The sequence below is a fragment of the Tyto alba genome, unplaced genomic scaffold (genome assembly GCF_018691265.1).
Source record: "Tyto alba isolate M040663 unplaced genomic scaffold, T.alba_DEE_v4.0 Super-Scaffold_2, whole genome shotgun sequence".
NCBI lineage: Eukaryota > Metazoa > Chordata > Aves > Strigiformes > Tytonidae > Tyto > Tyto alba.
In genome coordinates this window covers 66,543,001-66,560,472 of record NW_024881282.1, presented here as the reverse complement: position 1 = coordinate 66,560,472, position 17,472 = coordinate 66,543,001, and the positions used below count along the sequence as shown (strand labels likewise).

General features: G+C 44.6%; 1 protein-coding gene across 1 annotated transcript; it reads left to right on the top strand.

The window, feature by feature from the left end:
- The first annotated feature begins 263 nt into the window (after positions 1 to 263).
- GPR37 (G protein-coupled receptor 37) lies at positions 264 to 16,174 on the top strand. Its single transcript, XM_042793294.1, has 3 exons — positions 264 to 1,173; positions 1,237 to 1,670; positions 13,214 to 16,174. The coding sequence occupies exons 1-3, from the start codon at positions 984 to 986 to the stop codon at positions 14,030 to 14,032; spliced, it is 1,443 nt and encodes a 480-aa protein (XP_042649228.1). The 5' UTR covers positions 264 to 983; the 3' UTR covers positions 14,033 to 16,174.
- The last annotated feature ends 1,298 nt before the right edge of the window (positions 16,175 to 17,472 follow it).

Here is a 17,472-nt window from a genome sequence, read left to right as displayed (position 1 = left end):
GCGCACCCCCCGCCCCGCCCGCCCCCCTCCCGCAGGGCGAGGCTGCGGGCAGGGCCTGGCCCCCGCTCCCCCCGTCTCCCCTCGCCCCGCCGGCGGGCGCCGGGGCCTCGGCCGGGCGGCGGAGCGGCCCCCTCAGCTCCGCCGGGCGGCGCTTGCGCACTGCGGGGCCGCCGAGCGCCGCTCCCGCCTCCCCGGCGCGCCCCCGGGAGCCGCCGCCGCCGCCGCCGCCGGGCCGGGGCCGCGGGGAGCGGAGCCCGCCGCAGAGCAGCCCCAGCCCGCCCGGGCGGCCGCCGCCCCGCTGCCCCCGCTGCCCGCCCGCGCCGCTCGGGGAGGCGGGAGGAGCCCGCCGAGGGGTCGGTCCCGCCGCTGCCGGCAGCAACTTTGCCGCCCCGGCCGTCCCCGCCGCGGCGCGGCGATTGACCCCGGCAAGAGTTTTGCAAAAGCTCTTAAACACCCTAAGCCGCGCGCAGCAACCTGTTTTCTCCGAGGTTGCTGGAGAGTAGGAATTAGGGCTTGCGATTATCCGGAGAGGGGAGGTGTTTTCCACAAGGGACCGATAAAGCCGCCAACTGCCCGCGGCGACGGGAGGATGTAAATAGGCAGCACGAGGCCGGTGCGGCTGCTGGCGAGGAGGCAGCGGTCCGGGGAAAGGGCGGAGCGCCGGAGGGGGGTCCTCCCGGCGCTGCACTTGCTACATTAACGCGGCGCGTCGGAGACGGCGGCACAACTTTCCGGGTCTGCCCCGGGAGGCGGCCAGAAGAGCCTCCCCCCCGCTCCGCTCGCCGCGCCCCCAGCGCCGGCCGCTTCCCGCGGCGGACCCCGGCGGCAGCGGCGTAGCGGCTGCGCCCGCCCCGGCGAGGCGAGGCGAGGCGAGGCGGGCCGTCCCCGGGCACCGGGCGGGCATGCCGCCCGCTGCCAGCCCCGCCGAGCGCGGCGACCGTCGCCTCTGAAGGGGAGCGGGTGAGCCCCGCCGCCTCCCGGCCATGCAGCCCCTCCGCGCTCCCCTCGCCCTGCTCTGCCAGGTGCTGGGCGCCTGGGCCGCCTGCGCCCTGGCCCCCGCGGCCGCCGGGCCGCCGGCGCCCCCGCAGCGCGCCCGCTCGCCGCCAGCCCCGACGCCCCTCGCCCCGGGCCGGCGGGCGGCCGCGGCTCTCCCCGGGCGCGGAGCCCTCCCCCGCGGGGCCGCCGCCGCGCCCGGCGGAGCGGCGGGGCCGGGCGGCGGCTGCGCGCCCCGCGGAGCGGCGGGGGCCGGGCGGCGGCGGCCGCGGAGCAGCGAGCGCGGAGCCGGCGCGGCGGCGGGCGGCCCCCGCTGGCTGCCCCTGAACGGCTCGGCCGGCGGCGGGGGCAGCGCCGGGGCCCGCGGCAACGCCACGGGGCGCCGCGCCCGCCTCCGCAACCCCTTCTACCCGCTGACCGAGGAGTCGTACGGCGCCTACGCTGTCATGTGCCTCTCCGTGGTGATCTTCGGCATCGGCATCATGGGCAACATGGCAGTGATGTGCATCGTCTGCCACAACTACTACATGCGGAGCATCTCCAACTCCCTGCTGGCCAACCTGGCCTTCTGGGACTTCCTCATCGTCTTCTTCTGCCTGCCGCTGGTCATCTTCCAGGAGCTCACCAAGAAGTGGCTCCTAGAAGACTTTTCCTGCAAAATCGTCCCCTACATCGAGGTAATGGCGGTGGGTGAGGGATGCGCGGGCCCCCGCGCTGCCGCGCAGCCCCCCGAGGGGGACGCGGGCTCCCCCCGAGCCGCCCCTCCCGTCGCTTCTCCGCTCCCGGCCGCAACGAGGTGCGGGGCCGGCTCTGCCCGCGATCGTTGCTACCGGCCCGGGCCGCCCGGGTGCGGGTTTCCCGGGCGCTCCCGGGGCTGAGCCGGGCCCCGGCGCGGCCCCGCGGTCGCCGGGGCGGGTTCTGGCCGCAGCGGGATCTCTGGAGCCGCAGGCTGAGCGCGTCTGGCGCTTCTTCCACCCGCGCGAGTGCTGCCGAACTTTCCTCGTGGTCCCGAAAGGCGAAGAAGACTCTCGGATTTTAAGCTTTTTCATTTACTGTGTGTTTTCCTAAAGTGAAGTGAGTCAGGAAAGAGGATGGAGGGGGTGACTCCGGATAGGGTGCAAGAAGGTGATTGTAAAAAGGACCGTCAGTGGGATGTATGTGCTCTTAATTTATACTTCAGCGTTCAAATCTCACACTTACTTATTTAGATTTTTTTTTTTTTTTTCCTTTAAGATGACCCCAGCTCCACTTAAATCGCAGCCTCTTGGCAGTTGTTCAGAGGCTCTGTCGAAGCTCTCAGCCAGCTGGCCAGAGTCCTGCCAGCAGCATTCAGGTTGTCTGCTTTATTTATTTACTGGAACTGAACACTGAGTCTTGCTGGTAGGGTGGTAGCCCGTAATACTGGCTGGCTCTGCTGTATTCCCAAAACCTTATGTTCAACATTATTCTGTAACTGAAAGCTGAGGAAGTAACTGTTGATTCTCTTGTCCTAAGAATGAGATACTAGGAAAAAAAAAAAAAAAAAAAGAAAAAAAAAAAACAAAACAAAACAACTTGTTATTAATGCACAGAATATCAGTTTTGACAGCACGTTGGTACATAATAATACACAATTAACTGTGAACCAGTATTTTTAAGAAAGTGTTTGTAAAGATGTATGGTGTGCATAGCCGATAAATTGCCATTACTTCTTTTGTACCTGATACACTTTATTTCTGGTGGTGTTGGACAAAGGGTGGAGCTGTGCTACGCTTAGATGATTTCTAGGCCAGTAATATACCACTGCATTTGAAAAACTCTGAGTACGCTTAATTGATTTGCATTTAAGAAGATATGAAGGAGTAAATATGTATTTCTTGTGAAATTTATAGTACTAGGAGTTTTTAAAATTTCTGAATTAGATTCTGGGGCTACAGTGTTAACCAAGAATATAAGTAGTACTGTTACAGTTAAAGTTTAAGCGTTTCAATTAAAGTAGCTAGTGTACTGTAAGTGTTTTCGGGACTTTCTTACGGTGACATTTCATGCTTCCTAACCTTTTTTTTGGTGCATACACATACAAAATATAAATTATTCTTTGTAATGCTGATTCTAATTAAAGATCAGTAATTGAAATGATTTGCATGGCCACGCTGTTTGTCAAAATTAGTTGCTTGTGCTGTGCAGTTTTGGGCGCTAAGGAGTTCATCAAACTGAAGTAGCTTATCTGAAATGTAGTTGCAGACATTCAAAAGTGTAATCCTGAAAAGCATTCAGCTGCTGCTATCCCCCCTTTATACTTTAATGACACCTTATTTTTTCACTTTAAAGTTCTGTAGATGTCTAGAGTTGAAGCCTTATTCAAGAACTGTCACTAATCCGGTCATGATGGACCTGTAGCATGGTGCCTTTCTTAGGCATAATCATTACTGGGGTCTAAAAGGGAAACATTCTCTTTGTCCCCGAAGAAATTTGACTAATTTATATCTAAGGTACAGATCCAAAAAGATGTAGAATTGGGGTTCTGTGTTGCACCCAGAATTGTATATTTTTCATTCAGTAGTCTTTAGGTATAATACTCATGTATATAAGGTATATTCATCACCCTGAGAGGCATAATAAAAGGCTGAATTACCCCCTCCTTTGTAAACTGAGCCATAAGTGACAGATACTGAACGCCACTAGTGGATAGTGCATCTCCACAGCTTTTCTTAAGCTTGGTAAGGGGGACACTGTCCTGTAAATCAGGATTCAACCCTGCTGAGACAGAGGAGGGAGTTAGAGCAAAGTTTTGCCCCTTTCCAAGTGTTGCTCAACCCTCGCAGGTGTTACACAGTGGTGCTGACACCACCGGGAGCAATGCAGATGTGGAGCATGGCATGAAATCTGCCCCATGAGCAGCTGCTGCTCCGTGCTCTGTCAAGGATTGTTCACAGCAGTGCGCTCCTCTGATGGCTGAAAGAAACTTGTTGTCACTCGCCTGGGTAGGCTTATACCCTTCTCACACAACGGGGGGAGGATGAAGTCTTCTTAGCTCCTTGAGAGGAAAGCTGTAGACAGCTATCTTTGGGAGAGGTTTCCAGACCTTCATGGAATACAAATAGAAGCATCTTTCTGAAGATGGACAAATTTTAAGCTGTTGTCTGTGTTTTCTGTAAGTTAGCTCAGTGTTCCTTTAAGTGTCTCTTTCTTCCACGCTTTGCATCTCTTTTTGCATGCCAGTTCTCCTCATATGCTGTTTAAGGAGCTACGTGTCTCACCCAGAGTTGTAGATCCAGAAATATCTCACTTTCAAGCATCAAAGACCCTTATTGGACTGAGCCCTCTGTTATACCAGCTTGTACTTTCAGAACTAGGGAACAGGGGATGTCTGATTATCCAGAGCAAGTGGTATGGTGATCACAGCATTTTAACATAACTCAAGCATGCTCTGTATTGTAAGGTTTCAAGTGATCCCAGTGAGGAACCTCGAGTTTTCTTGGTTCAGCCTCTTGTGGCCAATTGTTTTTTATTTGTGCTGTTTAATGGGTATTGTGCAGAATTTCAACAAAGCATCTGTTGCCAGTGATAACACATATGCACACAGTCTGGGAAAGTGTTTTATGATAGCTTCAAGCACATTTATATAGGTAAATGTTGAGCTTCCAGCAGTGGAAGGTCTCCACAGTATTTGATTTAAAGGGCAGATTTCCCATACCTAATGAAGATCTGCTGTGACCAAGTACATTAAGCAGTCATTTCAGGCCATATATTATATCACAGTTTGGTCACTTCTAACTACCTTTTAAAACTATGTCGTGGCTATGCTTGCGTAAGGAACGCTGTGCACATGACTGAGGAAGGAACTGAGCAATTTTTTTTTTTAATTTAGCATTTTTATTTTTTTTATTTTAATGCTGGCAGCCAGTAGTGAAGAGGTTAAGTTGTTTAAGGCCCAGAGCAGCTTGCTCAAGGTGACAAATGGATTGTGTCAACTAGGACTAGAAACTATCTTTTGGGCTTTAAAAGGAAGCTTTCTTGAGTTGTGCTCATTCTGCTCTTGGAGGTTACACTAGAAGCTTGATGAGTTTGAGGGGGTCATTGGAAGTAGGCATCAGTTTCTCTGCTGGCAGATTGAGACAAGCTACTTATAATGGAGTAAGGATTTAGAATTGAGGAACAGTCTAGAATGAGGGTTTGCAGAGGCTGATTTAGCATCCTGTGCAGTCCAGCACAGAGCAAGAAGTTGCCAAGGTCAGTGATGGTACTCAGCCCTGCGCTCGGTGCTACCAAATATGAGCCCCTCTGCCCTTCTCATATTCCCCCACAAAAAAAGAGAAAGACAAAGTCTGTAGTGTCCTCATCTGGACCATATCATGCATACGAGATTGGCTTGACTCTGGAGCAGGCTGACAGGGAAAGACTCTGAAATCTGATGCCCAGTCTCGGCATGTGCTTTTGGCAATCAATTTGTGGCATCACTCCTGTTTCTGGTGAGTAACTTTCAGGTCAGGAAAGCTATCACAATTAGTATGCTTGGTGGAAAGCATAAGGATTGATTTGGCCTGGAATACGAATTACTCTCTTTCCCTGGAACTGACCCTACAGGGTAATTCTGGGCAAAGCTTTGTCCCCTTTTTTTCTTTGAATTGGTGGAGGCAAGTAAGAGGCAGAAAGAAGGTGGCTGTTCTCTGCCTGTTCCAAAACTGTCAGAAGAGATCCTTATTTTCAGTTTCACTTCAGGGAAGCAGATACATTTTTTATGGGAGTTTATGAAAGCTGTGTATTATCTGTCTTTTATGTGTCTTTTGTTGTGTGGCATCTTCTTTATGTCTCTTTATGACTCTAGTCAGAGCTAGGCTCCTGAACCTCCAGTAAGTCCTCTGGGTCATAGACAAAGATCCTCAGAGAGGTTTGCAGTTTCAAAGCTTCATACTGAGAGTTTTCTAGGGCAATGGCTACATGTGTCTCTTACTGAGCAGAATATCTTCAGCACTTACCACACAATAAATAATTATTTAAAACAGAAGTGTTACTATATCTGTGCCCTTTAGATATTAACGACATGATGATAGTAGCTGCCGTGTTGGCTGTTCTGTCAGTCTTTCTTTCCTCTGCAAACCCTGTCCTTAGGGGCTTACAAGTTGTCCATAAAAATTTGCTTTTGGCTTAAACTCTGCATGTGACATTTCAGCATAGAAATGAATTTGTGTCAGGCTAGGTTTAAAATTGGGTCAATAATATTTAAGTTATGTATGTGTGGAGAGAAAAAGGCGGCATCTGCTATCCCAGCACCACTGTCTCTACTTAGAGCACTGGGATGTCATTTCTCCATGTGACAGGATTTTTCCTGCAAAGGAGGAAGAGGCAGATTTTTAGCAGCAGTTCCATGTAGTTAATATTAAGAATTAGTGCAGGAGTCTCTTGTGTAGCATGATGAGAATTTGATCCTCAGTGGAGAATGGCACTCATTTCTTTATTTAAAAAAAAAAAAAAATAGCTTATATAGTAGCATGGTAGATTGCAAACAGGAAAATGAACAAAAATTAAATCCTTTTGTGTTTTGTGATTTTTTTCCAACCCTCTGGATAAGCATGTGGTATACTAATGAGTATTTCCAGTGCCCTGACGATCTAGTTGGCTTTTGCTCCCAACAGAATTCAAGAGCAGCTCTTGGAAGTGGATTCTGATTCTGAATGCTATTACTCTTAGGTTATACAGAGGATAAGAAACACACAAAGCATGTGCTCTGTGTCTCCCCGATAGGAATGTTAATATTACTACAAAGGAAACAATCGTACTGTACCAGTTGTTCCACATGTCTAGGACATCTCCATGATAGTAGTTTACAGAATTAGCATATTTTCTTTTAGATAATTAAGATGACATAGATTTTCATCCAGGATGATGAAGCTAATTGCTGATGTCAAGGTGGTACCCTGGCCCCAGTACTCCTCATCTACTCAATTACTACTGCCACACCACAGTAGTGTTTTAACAGAGTGACCCTTACCTATTTTAAATCATAAAGCCATTAATGTTTAATAGCACTTAATGTAAGAACTATAGAGTTATTATATTTATTTATTTTTGTTCTTTTATATTAATGACTGTCATTCTTGGGATTTTTTTGCTTGTTTTTTTTTTGGGGGGGGGGGGTAAAGGGGAGGGTAATTGAAAGAACAGAAACCATAAATGTAGATAAACAATTAAATAATTGCTTGCAGTTGGATGACCATTTATTTTGCGGTAGTCCAGTCTTATTACTGGACTCTGTACTGTCAGTGTAGAGTAGCACAAAAAAAAATATTGCAGTCTGTACCAACTTTGTTTATTTATCTTAGGCAAAACTGACAAGTCTGCAAGAGCCATCGTGGTATGTTGCATTAACATGCTCGACAGCTATGAAGTTTGATGTGGATATGGAATAACCATAATAACATGATAGACTATAATGGCCTGGAGAGAAAATAATTAGTCGCTTATATGATATAACAGGAATGGATATAAAGAGTCTACAGGGTGTCACTGAGAACTCAGACATGGCTTGGCTAGTAGATATCAACCTTTTCTATAGTTCAGATTTCCTATTAAAATGAGAAAATTTTTCAAATGCCCATGCTGCCTTGTAACAAAGGAAGTTTAAGATGCAGTTTAAGAAACTCTGCGTTATCAACATAAAATATATTCTGTCTTCAAAAATCCAGCTTCAGCTGGTAGAAGCAGCCACTTCTCATAACTTCTTTATCTTTAATATAAACTCAGACTACATTGTTTCCTCTCTCTTCTCCATCAGAAGGTGTGCTCAAGAACATCATGCCCGAGATGATTAATGGTCCCTCTCATTTCCAGCCTTGAGTTGCTCATGGCTGGTTGATTCCCATTCTGTTATATTTGCTGTCCTTTGCCTTAAGTAACTTTTGTATCTCAAGACAGACTTATTTGTAGATAACAGCAATATCACTTCTTGGTCTGCATCTTACTGGATGGAGCGACTCAACCTCTCTTTTATATTCACTCACAGAATTTGGTCTTCATTGACCTTCTCACCCAAGTCACCTTTTCTGATCTTGTTTCTGGTTTTGTTTTCATTACCTTTATCTATTCAAGCAGATACTAGTGAGAGAGAATTCTGGGTCTTATTTGCACTGGCATTGCTCACCATACTACATCTGCACTGCTTCTCTGATCAGTCGGAGGCTCTGCTCCTAGAGTCCAGGGCCAAGAGCTGTGGGACCACTGCCAGGAGAAGTAGGACAGGCCAGGGAAGGCCTGGGAACATTTCAGTAATTATTAAGTTTGTGAAAGGGGAATGGATATGTTGGAGGGACAGGGGGGAGAACTGATGCAATTAAGCTGAGCATTTCATGAGTTTACTCTTGTTCTCTCTGGCCTTGGTTTCCCAAGTGAGTTTTGACACAGTTGACTAACAGCTGGTGAGCTAATGGCCAAAGGTTTATGCAGTGTCTTGAAGGAGCTTCATGGTGCCCACTAACATCCCTGTCAATGCTTTTAAAGGAGCAACAGTATTAAGACTCTTTCATAACGATAATGTGTTCTTTTGTGTGTGCATGATGCAGCTGGTGATCCCTTCAACAGCGGTTCTCTGCCCAAATAGTGTGGGCACCTCCTCAAAGCAGAGGTTACTTCTCCAGCTCCCCAAAGCAGATTGGTGGTCATTCAGTTAGAAACTTGGGGACTTCTCTGAGATCATCTGAGTAAGAGAAAGATGTAAACTGGTGTCATCCTGAAAGTCTAGAAACTGAAGGAGAATTTTCATAGTGACCATATGGTAATGTCAGACAATGAAGTGATGATCAGAAACTACTGAGCCTGACACACCTTTGCCTTGCCTCATTTCCTGCCAAGTTGTTGGAATTAAGACTGCAGCAGCATGTCAGCATATCAGAACTTCACCTGTTACAAGACTACCGTTAAACTCTATGCAGCTTTCCACCGCTTTAGGATTTCTTAATTTGTCCTTTACCTATTCCCCATCAGATGAATTATCTTCATTCTATAGTTATTTCAGGGCAATGTAACAGATTAAAAAGGAAACTTCTTGGTTTCCTCCATGTTGTCAGCTTAACCCTAATTATATTAGTATGACTGGTATGAAGAAACACCCCTTAACTGAAATTGTGTGAGCATGCAGAGTGCATGTCTCAGTTCTCGCCCACATGGGTTGTGAGCAGCACCCATTGATTTTTCTGGCTATTACTCATAGTCTGCAATGTGGGGTAAGTAAGCAAGCCCTTAAATTGCTATACTGCCTTTAAATAAGTCAGCTGGAGTGAATCCGTGTTCATCTGCTTGGGAGTGTTTGTTTTTTGCAAGCTTTTGCACTAACTCCATTAATCTACAGAAAATAGGGACTCATTGCCTGTTCCAGAGAAACACTGTCTTTGTTTAGTTTGTTTTATCAGTAAATCCAGGGGAGTTTTCAAAGCTGGCTTCCACTGTTCTTAGTTGTTTCCTCTTGCACTATTTCACTGTCTTAAACCTCCAGATTGTTGGTCAATTAATGTGACAGGAACCCCGTAGGTTATGTTTGTTCATGGTAGGCATGTCTTCTTTCATTAGTCCATCCTTAGCAGCTGCAGAGTTTTAATGTTGTTGTGGTTTAGGCCTGATTGGCAGCCAACCACAATGCAGCAGCTCTCTCTCCCTTCCCCTCCGGCAATGAGAAAGGACAGAGAGCCAGGCTTGGGGTTCAAGATAGGACTGGGATGGGGAAAAATCCCCCTTTTATGATCACGAGCAAAAGGCAGACTCGTTAGGGGAAGAAAAAAACCCATACATTTATTACAGACACTAATAACACATAACAGAGTAGGACAGTGAGAAGCATTGCCACATCTTGAGAACACCTTCCCCCCACCCCTCCCTTCTTCCCGGGCTCAGCTCTGCTCCCGATATCTCTACCTCCTCCCCCAGGGGCACAGGGGCAGGGAATGGGGGGTGCAGTCAGCGCTGCCACTTCCTTCATGTTCGGTGAGGGGAGTGTCCGAAACTTGTTCCTCCTGCTCCATCGTGGTCCCCCTCTCACAGGAGACAGTCCTCCACAAACTTTCTCCGACTTGAATTCCTCCCATGGGCCGCAGCGTTCCCCACACTGCTCCGTCATGGGTCACCAACTTTTTCCGACTGGATTCCCTCCCACGGCTGCAGCCCTTCCCGAGCTGCTCCGGTGTGGGACTCCCCCGCATGCTGCAATCCTCCCAGCGCTGAATTACAGCAGCGGGGCTACCTTTTCCCATGAGACCCCGGCCTTCTTCGGGCACAGAACCTTGATCATCCGAGCAGGAACAACCGGCCACAAATCAATGTCTGTTCCACCGTAGATCTTCATGGGTGGCAGGGGGGGCCGCCCTGCCGTCTCACCACAGGATACAGGAGGGTCTCTGCTCCGGCACACCTCCCCCCTCCTTTCTTCCTCCGTTCCTCCACTGACCTTGGTGTTCATGCAGCTGCACCAACTCCTCCTCACAAGTCCCCCTGCCCCTCACCACGTCCCTTCTTAAATACGTTATCGCAGAGGCACAGCCGATTGGCTTAATTTCCCAAACAGAAGTGGAGCTGACTTGGAGCTGGGGGAGCTTCGAGAAGCTTCTCACAGGGGGCCGCCCTGATAGCCCCCTCCCCTGCCACCAAAAAACTCCACCACTCACTCAACCCAGGACAAATGTCTTAGCCACTGTATAACAGTCTGTTTGCAAAGAAATACTAAAGCAATAAAAGCATGTGTGTTGGGGGCAGCGGGAGAGGCTCATGTGAGAGCTGAGAGGGAAAAAGTTTATGTAAAAAAACTCAGGCTTTCTTCTGTTCTGCTGATTTTTGTTTCAATCTGTATTTATTCCTGAATCTCAGTTATTTCCTCGTCTCCCATAATTGTAGAGAGCTGAGTCCTGACCCTTTTGTTATTCACATTGGATATTCTGACTAAAGATTTTGCTGTCACTGTAAGGAATTTGAGGACTGCATACACATTTAAATGTTTTGGAAACAAAGTCACTAGTCTTAAATTTAAAAATCTGACTCTCAGCAGTGATACATGAAAATTATCTTTCATTACCTAAATTCTATCACCGTTCATTAAGATTTCCCTATAACTCTAATTTTTCTTTAATTGTGTTTTTTTTTTTTTCTGTATTTACCAAGCTTTCTTTGGATCTTGTCAGACAGTTTAACTTCCTAAATCAATAAGTTTGCCTATTAAAAATGTTTACAGTACTGCTTTGTCATCATTAAATATTCCTGCAAGCTAATTAGTGAGAGATTGCATCTTACTCATTCCATCTTTTAGGAAGCTGCTTCAAAGAATTCTCCCACTAAGACACTGCCTGACAGTTCTAATCCCAAGTGCTTAATATTTTTCAGTGATATTCAATTTTAGCAATTTGATATGACCATTAAATATTGAAGGCCAAAATTAATGGCACATTTATATAGTTGTGCATAATTGTACTATCTTTGCTGAACTTTTTACAAGAGATTCATAAACAGGAATATTTCAAAATTATGGTGGAAATCAGAAAGTATTTTTTTAAATCTATTTATATGAAATTTAGATACATCGTTGCACATCAAATTTGGCTAAGCAAAATTATAGTGAACTGCCTAATATTACCCTAGATTTCTCAGTTAAATGCACAGACATGTGGTTTATTCATGATAAAAGAAAGCATTCTTTACATTTATTAGTAATATTATTTAATGGTTTCATTTCTTTTGCATCAACACATTTTCAGTAAAACACAAGCATGCAAACCCAAGAAAATAAATGAATTAGAATGCAACAGGGCAACTAATCTTTCTGCAACTGAAGTTAATGGGAGTTCTGCTTTGAATTTGAACTGAAGCTGAATTTATTGGAAATAGGATTAGGCCAAAATGTATATAGTCTTCTTGCAAATTTCTTTTAAGGAAATTTAATTATAAACAGGATAAAATGATAGGAAATTATATTTCATGACAGTACAAGATTTCTATTCATGCATAGAATGATGTTTATTGAAGCTAGAGAACATATGTATTGCTCTGTACTTGCTCCTTACAGTATATAATTGAGAGCTCTGTCCAATCCATCTTGAAATCATTTAAACAATGAAACTTCTGCCATTTCTCCTGGCCTGCAGTACACTCTCCCACAGGATGTTTGCTATGAAATTAAGCCTAGATTTTCCTGTGAATTTTTTCTAAATGAAATGTTGAAGGTAGATTATTAAAGCCTAACTAAAGGTCAGTTTTGCACAGGCTCTGGAAATCTGAAGATTTTAGTTACAATCTCTTTGAACTCACAGTACAGGATGACTTTACGTGCCTATATCACATCAAAATTTCAGTTAAAAGGCTAAGTCCACAGAAGCAGCTGTTGGACCCTACTCCATTTAGTAGATGCTTAATCCACAGGGTTCCAAAATTTTGTAGATATGGAAGGTTTCAATGTTATGATCCCCTGCATGCTTGATGAACATGTGATGTGGGCATAAGTTCATGCTTCTGCTGAAGGAAGACTCTCCCGTTCCTTCCCTTCTGACTGAAATTCCAGTCCCCTGTGGTGGAACTGATCTTTCTGAAAAACATCCCTTAGAAAAATAGGGGCAGGGGGGTTAGTTTTACATATTGGTCGGATCCTCAGTTTTTTTTTTCCACTCAGTGTTGCACAGATGGTCACATGGGTCTCTAGGAGAGGATGACACCAAGCTGAAATAAATATTAGTAGGCGGAAAAACAGAAGGATATACTCTTTTGGGACGCATGCTGGATGATAGTTCAGCAAACACTGGAAGCTAAGTTCTGTCTGTGATGCTTCTTTTGATGGTGCTCAGCACTGTGGTACTTAACTGTCTCCCACACCAATACCCCTAAACTAGGTTTTCCTTTGCCTTTGTCAGTCAAGAGGCTAGACTTGACTGGTGTTTCAGAGTACAAACTGAGCTCTCTTTCACTATGAAAGGGTATAAACTTCTTCCAGAGAACGGCTCAATGGTAAAGAGCCATCATCCAATGTACAGTAAATTAATTCCTTCTTCAGCCTGAGTTAGTTCAGACCTTCATCTTCCATCTCTGAGATGACTGCCATCAACAGGGGACCAGGGAACTTTTAAAGGAGATTAAGTAGATTAAGTTATCCCACTCTCCACTGAATAATGGATTGTTGCTTTACAGCTGTTTTTTTTTTTTTGTTTTGTTTTGTTTTGTTTTTTTCCTCACGCACCCAGCTCCCAAATTAACTCGCCTTCCCTCTTCTCCTTCCCAGGTGGCCTCCCTCGGAGTCACCACCTTCACGCTCTGCGCCCTCTGCATCGACCGATTTCGCGCCGCCACCAACGTGCAGATGTATTACGAGATGATCGAAAACTGCACCTCGACGACGGCCAAGCTGGCTGTCATCTGGGTGGGCGCGCTGCTGCTGGCCCTGCCCGAGGTCGTGCTGCGCCAGCTGGCGAAGGAGGACCCCGAATACAGCGGCAGCCCCCCGGGGGAGCGCTGCGTGGTGAAGATTTCCACCGCGCTGCCCGACACCATCTATGTGTTAGCCCTCACCTACGATGGGGCAAGACTCTGGTGGTACTTTGGCTGCTATTTTTGTCTGCCTACCCTTTTCACTATTACCTGCTCCCTGGTAACAGCGAGGAAAATCAGGAGGGCGGAAAAGGCTTGCACAAGGGGGAACAAGCGACAAATTCAGCTGGAAAGTCAGATGAACTGCACGGTGGTGGCTTTGACCATTTTATATGGGTTTTGCATCATTCCTGAAAACATTTGCAACATTGTGACTGCCTACATGTCCACAGGGGTCTCTCGGCAGACTATGGACCTCCTCCATCTCATTAGTCAGTTCCTTTTGTTCTTTAAGTCCTGTGTTACCCCAGTTCTCCTTTTCTGTCTCTGTAAACCTTTCAGCCGGGCCTTTATGGAGTGTTGCTGTTGCTGCTGCGATGAGTGCATCCAGAAGTCTTCAACAGTGACAAGTGATGACAATGACAATGAGTACACCACAGAACTGGAGCTCTCCCCTTTCAGTACCATCCGTCGTGAAATGTCCACTTTTGCCTCCGTGGGGACTCACTGTTAATTGACTTTATTTCATGTATCTTTTTTCTTTTTCTTGTTTTTTTTTTTTTTTTTTTTTTTTTTTTTTTACTTCATATTTTTCTTCTTGAAGCAAAATGCAGGAAAAAAAAAATATTCTTGAAAACTACTCTGGAAACCAGTCTGCATATTGACAGTCATGCTTTGGAATAGAATTTGTTTGGTTATTAAAATGAAAGAAAGAGAAAGAAGGAGAGCCAGCACACAGTTTTAAATCATGATATTTTGTATGGTGCTAGGATTTTATTGTTTGGGGAGAAAAATCCATATCAATCCACTTTTATTTAATTCCATAATATTTTTTTGATAATCACTGTAAAATGATTATGTAGACATCGTGGGTTTTGCAAGATGTTTCATGTAAAAGATGTGGTGGAAAGTATTTGAAGGTAGTTTTAATCCAGTTACTATACACTATTGTGAGAGGACTTGGACTTCAGAAAATTTATAAATTAGCATAAAAATAAATGAGGTTTTATTCTTTAACTTCACTGTCAATCTGCATATAACAAGGACACCTATAAGTAGCATTAAATTGCTTTAATAAGTAAAAAAAAACTTTGCTTTGCATAAAATAATTTAAATGGCCATATTTAATTTGCCATTCGTGTACTTACCCTCAGAGGCTATAATTACAGTGTTTAAGGAAGATGGTTATAATGGTATTAGATTTACATGAGTGGGTTTTTTTAATGCTTAATACAAAGGTTTGATGTGCCTCATTGAAAATTTCCTTCTTAACCTGAAGGTATACAAAACCTGGTATTTTATACTTCTTACAAAGAAAGATTTGCTTTCTCACTAAATTTTGTCTTGTGTGGTTTCAAAATCAAGTTTCTTTCCAATTTGTTACTTGTTTTGCATTGAGCTTATGTCCTCAGTCTCTGTATATATAGCTCCTGCTGGCTTCAGTGAGAGTCCCATTGCAGAGGAAGGCATTCTTTTGCTAGAGGTTTGCTGACAATAAATGTGAGGGACTGAAATATGTGGAGAGTGAATTCCTTCTTTTTTAATAGGTATAAACACACTTGGATGCTTGGGGCTTGACCCAGAGCCCGTTGCAGTCAATGGAAGGGGTTTCCATCAATTTCAGAGGGCTTTGGATCAGGCTGGCATCTCCCATTTATTCTGGGATATGTAACATGAATATTAATCACGGGGGCTCTGTATACTGATTATAAATCGTGCTGCTCTCACAGAGACTGCTATTCACTAGCACCTCACAGCTCTGAAGCTGTTTTTGAGAACCACAGTGTGTTTTGCTGACGGCTTCTTGCTGTCTGCAGAGTTATTAAAATGAGGGTATGGCAACACTGCCAGCAACAGTGCGATATAGTAAAATCTAAAGTTGCTACAAGCAAGTCAGATTGGAGACTGGAAACTGCCTATCTGTACCAGCAGAGCTTATTTGCCCCACTTCTTGGCTGAAGTAGACAGACTGTTCTTGGCAGGCAAGCTGGCTCATATTTACGCTGGGCAGTGGGCTGAAGTGTAGACACATGCTAAGGAACTGGATTTGTTATAATTAGCTTATATTTTAATACTAATTAAATAAATAATGCAATTGTAATAGTATGTGCAGAAGTAAAATCACATGCATTTGTCCTTTGAAATTAACAGTGATTGTAACTGCTGTAGTCTAACTTCCCAATACCTGCCTCTAAATACCTTAAAGAACTTGATGTAACTTCTGAAAAGTCTATTTTTTTATTTGTAGATTCTGGACTTAATATGTTTAATCTTTGTATCTGCCTGGGCAAACAGTATTTCTTCTTTTTCTTTACCATTTTAATCTGTAACAATTTCAACTGAAAAGCAGTTGAAATTAATCTGAGTATGAATCTGGATATATATGCACTTGAGTTCTTTTTCTCACATTTGAATTAGACATTGGGCCCTAGCAAAGCAGTCTGCTTTAAGCACAGGCCTATATTTAAATATTTGTTTCTGTTTAGGACTTGCTAAATTGCCTAAGTTTTTTTATATCCTTTTGTAACATGGTCAATCACTTCTGAAGACAGAGGAACTGTCCCTTCTTTATAAACCCTTCACTGACTTCACATTGCTTGATTACATTTAATAAAGTATGAAAGGGATTAAAGAGTAAAGATAAAAACAAAATCTCCTCACTGTGGTGACTGTGTCTCCTCAAATACATATTCCCATCTCTGCATTTTGATTTGTACTATTCTTTTTAAGGTGCTGATATTTATAAAGAATGTGAATAAAACCTCCCTTTTTGTTCCTTGCTGAACTGTTTCTCTCAGCTGCCTTTTCAGTCACAGCATGAGCGATGGCTCAAGGATCTGAGAAAAGAACAGCAGAATGGGAGGAAGCACCTTCCTTTTCAAAAGGGAAATAGAAAAATTACTTAGGAATATCAAATGATCACATTTTGCTAATTTAGGTACAAGACTGCACTGGGGCAGGAAAAGTCACCATGGCTTTGGATGTTGGGGGCTTCCAGCTTTCCACTCTGCAGTGGGTATGTGTAAACTCGGCTAAGGACTGTTGCTTGTTCCCAGGTTAAATGCTCTGTGTCCCAGAGTGGTGCAGTTTGCTTCTCCATTGAAATATTTCCACAATATGTGTATGGTAATCCTACCTGAGGGGAAAAAAGGAACCAGCAAAAAAGAGATTTAACATATCATTGGAGAAGGTAGAATTTGAGGGTCAATAATGCTGTGTTTGGAAATACAATCTCCTGCTTGTGTGGTTGGAGCTATCTCCATCTTTGTATTCAGTGGGACTTCTTTGTACATAGTGTAACTTTGCCTTTTCTGCTGCTGAAAGAGCATTTTTCACAGCTATTTCTCCCACCTGCCTTGGACCTCCATAGCGATTGGACATACAAGACACTCTTTTATACTAATTTGTTTTCTAAATTGGCTAAACTAATCCCACATTAGCAGGTTTGCATTGTCGCAGCCATTCTGGTGCAGGCTTGGCTTTTTAATGCATTTAAGTGTCATGATAAATGATTCCTTTTGTTAAAGATGGGGTATTGCAATGCTTTTCTTCCTACTTTTGGGACTGGTGGTCTGAACTCTTGAAATTTTCCTGGTGTTTGCTTTTCTTTCTTTAATATTCTTAGCAGCCATTTCTGTCTATTTGAATGTAGTTCTGTAAGACATTTGTCTGTTAACAAGAGGGCATTTAATGGACTGATGAATGAAGATTTGGAAATGTTTATGGCAAGGATTTAATTCTTTTACATGAAATAAGGAAACATGCAGAGCATGGTGATCCATATAAAAGAATAGTGATGGAATGAAAAATAAGATTGTGAGGTAGGAAAGACTTATACCTCTCAGGTATGTAAACCTTTAATGCATTAACACTGATCATCCCAGCCCTGTTCCCATTAAGAAATGAAAACCCATAAAACTCTAGTATAGAGTTCCAGTATTTCCAATGAGAACG

Bases quoted from the DNA above. Each gene is read 5' to 3' on its own strand.
- GPR37 (XM_042793294.1), top strand. From the start codon at position 984: ATGCAGCCCCTCCGCGCTCCCCTCGCCCTGCTCTGCCAGGTGCTGGGC. The intron at 1,174-1,236 runs GCGGGGCCGCCG...CGCCCCGCGGAG, and splicing joins CGGGCGCGGAGCCCTCCCCC to CGGCGGGGGCCGGGCGGCGG. The intron at 1,671-13,213 runs GTAATGGCGGTG...TCTCCTTCCCAG, and splicing joins AAATCGTCCCCTACATCGAG to GTGGCCTCCCTCGGAGTCAC.